General features: G+C 39.6%; 1 protein-coding gene across 1 annotated transcript; it reads left to right on the forward strand.

Annotated features, from left to right (window-relative positions):
• Nucleotides 1-2539: 2539 nt before the first annotated feature.
• Nucleotides 2540-4657, forward strand: LOC107474726 (protein FAR1-RELATED SEQUENCE 5-like). The gene is made up of 7 exons (XM_016094368.1): nucleotides 2540-2572; nucleotides 2890-2949; nucleotides 3053-3105; nucleotides 3198-3788; nucleotides 3876-4276; nucleotides 4401-4426; nucleotides 4526-4657. The coding sequence occupies exons 1-7, from the start codon at nucleotides 2540-2542 to the stop codon at nucleotides 4655-4657; spliced, it is 1296 nt and encodes a 431-aa protein (XP_015949854.1).
• The last annotated feature ends 673 nt before the right edge of the window (nucleotides 4658-5330 follow it).

The following is a 5330-nucleotide window of genomic DNA, read 5'->3' on the forward strand; positions in this document are numbered from 1 at the left end:
TAATCGGAATCTTCGTGGTATAAGCTAGGACTGATGGCGGCATTCAAGAGAATCCGGAAGGTCTAAACCTTGTCTGTGGTATTCTGAGTAGGATTCAATGATTGAATGACTGTGACGTGCTTCAAACTCCTAGCAGGCGGGGCGTTAGTGACAAACGCAAAAGAATCACTGGATTCTATTCCGGCCTGACCGAGAACCGACAGATGAATTCCGCATGCTGTGACAGAGCATTAGCAATCGTTTTCACTGAGAGGATGGGAGGTAGCCATTGACAACGGTGAAACCCTACATACAGCTTGCCATGGAAGGAGACTTGCGTGCTTGAAGAAGAAGACAGTAGGAAAGCAGAGATTCAGAAGATGGAGCATCTCCAAACCTCAACCTATTCTCCATTACTGCAAAACAAGTAATCATTTCATGTTCTTTTGCTTTTCACAATCAATTCTGATAATTTCTGATATCCTGACTAAGATTTACAAGATAACCATAGGTTGCTTCAAGCCGACAATCTCCGTGGGATCGACCCTTGCTCACGCAAGGTATTACTTGGACGACCCAGTGCACTTGCTGGTTAGTTGTGCGGGATTGTGAAAGTGTGATTGCAATTTCGTGCACCAATTACAAAATTATTAATTTGATCTTACTTCATATTTGCTTAATTAATAATTTTGTTGTGCAGATTTTACTTTGAGCCGAAAAACAAAGATGTTGCTAGCCCAAAAATAAAAATCAGCATTGCTAAAAGAGGCTGAATTATTAAATGGGCCAGAATAAACATTATTGTTGCAAGCCTAAAACAAATGCTTTCTTGTGAGCTCTATGTTTGATCCGAAATCAATTGTATAAGGAAAGCAAATGTTAATCAATTGGGTCAGATTAAGCTTTATTGCAACAAGGCCCAAATTCAATTCTGATGAATGTTTCCATGCATGATCCGAATCCTAAGTCCATCAGGAAAGCAAAAGTTAACATTTGTTGCTTGCCTCCAACGGATTCCATTTCTCACTTTGGATGGAATTCAAATTTAATTTAATGCATTGGAAACATAAGCAAGTGAGAGAAGATTGATTTGACTAAAGGCATCATTGCTACACGCCAACTAAGGGAAGTAAAAGCAAGCTATTCCAATTAATTTGCTTAACCACTTTGCTTTGCTTTACTTCAGATTCTTTCTTCTCTCTCTCATCTCTTTCTCTCTTCGGTTATTGCACAGAAAATATTGGCAGCCATGGAAGCAAATGTAAGCTACCGAAAGGAAGGGAGAACAAGTTACAAGACCATCATGATGATGGCACGAAAAAGAAAAATAAAAATGAGCTGTGGCTGAGATATTCACCAAATGTGGTTAGATTTGGTGAGGCTATCTTGAGCCTTTCATGCTCAAAATGGAAGAAGAAGATTCGGCCAGCTAGAGGAGATTCTTGAAGCATGGCTTGTCTTTGATTCTGCTCAACCACCACAGGGAGTAGCTAGAGTGGCGAAGTGATGGTTGAAGGCAGAGATTGAAGCAGATGAAGTCATTATCATCATGAGGCATCAAGGGCCAGAAATCCATCTTGGAGAGGAAGCCAAGGATGGAGAGCCCGGATTGATGAAGGGTGATGATCAAGAAAGGACTAGAGGTAATTGCATGTTGGTTAATGCATGGTTATCTCTTCTCTCTCTGAGTGGCCAAACCGGTTCTGTGTTTGTTGAAGGAGGAAGAAGTTGGTTCGGTTTGTGTTTGTTGAAGGAGGAAGAAGTTGGTTCGGTTTTGGCTTCAAGTGTGGAGGCTTTCCTCTTCTTTAAAAAGGGGGAACAACCACTATTTGAGGCAAGGAGAAAATTTGAGAGTGCAAGGCACGGAGTTCTCAGAGCTACCTGAGCTAACAGTTTTCTCTTCTCCTTCAATGTATTCTGTTTAGTATTTTTTTGTTTAATTTTGTCATGTCTTGAGTCTCATGGAAAAAGGCAAACAAGTGAGGTTTGTATGAAAAAGCCATAGAGCAGAAAAAGACAGAGAGTGCAAAATTAAAAGAAAAAGCCATAGATGTCTTAGAGTTCCTTTGTTCATCTATGTTGTGTATCATGATTCTGTGGAAATCCCCTTGTAAGTTGGGTTAGCACTTTACAAGTTGTAATCAGATTGATTACAGTGAAATTCCATCATGTTTGTGATGGAGACTGGATGTAGGCTGCATTGTACTTAGCAGCCGAACCAGGATATATCTGGGTGCAATCTTCTTCTCTTTCTACTCCATTTCTGTTTTCTACTACACAGGAGCAAAATCCAGAATTATCTCGTGCCAAGTGACGAGACAAAACAAAAAGTCTCGTGGCAAGGGACGAGACAAAACAAAGTTGCTCGTGTCCAGTGACGAGAAAAAATAGAAAAGTCTTCTCTGAAGGTCAGCAAGTGTTAGCATCAGAAAAAGGGGGCTAAGATTCAACCCCCCCTTCTCTTAGCCACTGAAACCATCAATTATTACAATACCTTTTTAATAGGTCACCCTGACATGTTTTGAATATATGTATAGTGTTAAATAAGAAAATTTTGCACATGGTTGTGACTAAAGTTGTTACAATCCCGTCTGTATGCTATCAAACCATGCATGCACTAACAAGTTTGGATAAATATGGAAGAAAATTATAGTAGCTAATAACGAGACTTTTTACATGGTAGTAGAAGACTCTATTTTAGTTTGTGTAGTGATACTTGATATGTGGTGGATTTATTCATTCTCTATATAAATAATAATTAACACAATACTAACTGATTAGGTGCCACTTTAGCTTAATTCATTCATATTAATAAATTTAATATCATATTTTTGGATATAGTATTAATAAAATCTATTTAGTTGATATTTTATTATAGTATCTACTTACGTTGTGTATGTTTGATTGTAGGCCATAGAATGTACGGAAATTACTGAGTTGGAATGTGATGACACGAAACTTGTTGATGAGGTTCAGACTCTATTTTATTGTTGTTTTTTCGTTAACTGCATGTTTGAATAGACCATTTATCGTCGTGTGGCTGAAATGATGTCTATTTTGAACTGATTTGTAGTTACCAGACTATAGTTGCCTTGCTGACGATGAAATACCAAAAGTTAGGATGCGGTTTGAGCATTTGAAGTTGGCCCAGGATTTTTATGCGACCTATGCAAAAAAGTTGGTTTCATAAGTAAGATAAGGGCCACAAATTTTGACAGGATGACAAAGCAACCGATCAACCAATCTATCCATTGCAATCGGGAGGGTTTCTGGGCGTCTCGTTTCAAGGCACCCATACGGAAGAACACTATGACAGGTGTGGGATGCAGAGCAAGAATATATGCAAAGTTCGATAGGGAAAAGCATGATTGGGTCTTGTTAAAGGTTGAACTAAATCACTCGCACCCATGTTCAACTAGGAAGGCGGCGCACTACCACGAGAACAGGGAGTTAACAATGCATGCGAAGTGTATCATTGAGATTAATGATGAGGCGGGCATTCGACCCAACAATACCTTTCTAGCATTAGCCAATGAGGTTGGTGGGCCTTCGAACTTGGGCTTCTCAGAGAAGGACGTTAGGAATTACATTTCATCAAGACTCCAATCCACAAATGTCAACGCAGATATCAAGGAGATGCTGAACTACTTCATGCGAATGAAGGAGTTGAATCCGAACTACTTTTACACAGTGAATATAAATGAGGATAACAAGTTTACGAGTGCAGTTTGGGTGGATGCAAGGTGTAGGGCATCTTATGAATACTATGGAGAGGTGGTCTCATTTGATATCACATACAGCACGAACCGGTAAAATGTATTTAAGTTCACATTGTTTAATTATTTTATTATTTTTTATTAGTTTCATGTTTCTAAATATAGTTGTTCGTTCTTTAGGCATGGATTGTCGTTTGCTGCTTTCATTGGTGTGAACTACCATGGTAAGTCTACTTTGCTAAGCTGCGCTCTGCTAGGCAGTAAGGAGAATCCGAGTTTTGAGTGGGTGTTCACACAATGGCTGGAGTGCATGGAAACGACACCGAAGGGCATCATCACAGACCAATGCAAGTCTATGTTTGGTGCAATTAAGAAGGTCCTGCCCAATACACGACACCGGTGGTGCATATGGCATATAACACAAAAGATACACAACAAGCTTGGAGGTTATTCTAGGTTTAAAGAGTTGAATGCTGAGTTGAAACACATTATATGGAACTCTAAGTCGGTTAAGGATTTCGAAGATCATTGGGCTGAATTCATTGATGAGTTCAACTTACATCACAACAGATGGCTATCAGGTTTGTGTCTTTTTAAGAAAATCATGTTCCAAAAGTGCTTAGATGTTGTTGTGTTCTTGTATTCTGTTTTGAAAAGACATTCTTATACATGGTTTTGTTTTTGGTGGGTTTGTTTCTTTCTTAGATCTGTTTGAGGACCGACACATGTGGGTGCCTATCTTTTTCAAGGGTTAATTATGGGCTTTCATGAGGAGTACACAGAGGAGTGAGGGTATGTATTCATTCTTTGGTGGATACTTAAATTGTAAGACTAGTTTGGTCCAGTTTGTTCACGAGTTCGACAATGTCCTAGGAACGAAAGGGCAGAAGGAACTGGAGGACGATGTTGCAGACTCGAGAGGTCTAATCCCATGTTCAACTAGATCAGCCATCGAGAGATGAATTCAAAAAGAGTATACCAATGAGATGTTTAGGGATGTCCAAACCGAGTTTGGTAAGAAGGTTGATTGCACTATTCGTGCCGTGGATGAACAGGGCAACTCCGCTAGGGTAAAAGTGAAAGAGGAAATACTAGTCTATGAGACGACTCGATATGTTACATTTGACATCCATTTTGATCGTTCAACACACAAGGTTCGATGTGATTGCAACTTGTTTGAGAGTGCAGGTATATTATGTTGCCACTGTCTTGTAGTACTTTCATCTTACAAAGTTAATGAGGTGCCTTCCTGCTATGTTTTATCTCGTTGGAGCAAGAACATAAAGCGCAAGCACACCTACATTAAGAGTAGCCACGACGTTAGATGTTCAAATGAAAGCCACAACATATTCAGAGAGTTGTAAGCACATTTCTACAATGTTACACAGGAATTCATGAACTGTGATGATGAGGCAGACATGCTGCACAATGTTCTGGAGGATGCAAGGGCCAAGCTAGTAGATTACCGTGGCAAGATGCAAAATAACACTGTCACTACTGCACACAATAGCATCATCACATGCCCTTCAACCGTTTTCGTCACAGAGGACATTCAGGCCCCATCAAAGGTAACCACTAAGGGTCGTCCAAAAGGCAAAAGGTTAGGATATGAGTTGGATAAATCAAATCAGAAAA

The sequence above is a fragment of the Arachis duranensis genome, chromosome 2 (genome assembly GCF_000817695.3).
Source record: "Arachis duranensis cultivar V14167 chromosome 2, aradu.V14167.gnm2.J7QH, whole genome shotgun sequence".
NCBI classification, from domain to species: Eukaryota; Viridiplantae; Streptophyta; class Magnoliopsida; order Fabales; family Fabaceae; genus Arachis; species Arachis duranensis.

What these genes read in the sequence shown, in the direction of transcription:
- LOC107474726 (XM_016094368.1), top strand. Translation starts at nt 2,540, where the DNA reads ATGGTTGTGACTAAAGTTGTTACAATCCCGTCT. An exon ending in TCACAACAGATGGCTATCAG is followed by an intron (nt 4,277 to 4,400) that starts GTTTGTGTCTTT and finishes TTTCTTTCTTAG; the next exon opens with ATCTGTTTGAGGACCGACAC. An exon ending in TTGAGGACCGACACATGTGG is followed by an intron (nt 4,427 to 4,525) that starts GTGCCTATCTTT and finishes TTAAATTGTAAG; the next exon opens with ACTAGTTTGGTCCAGTTTGT.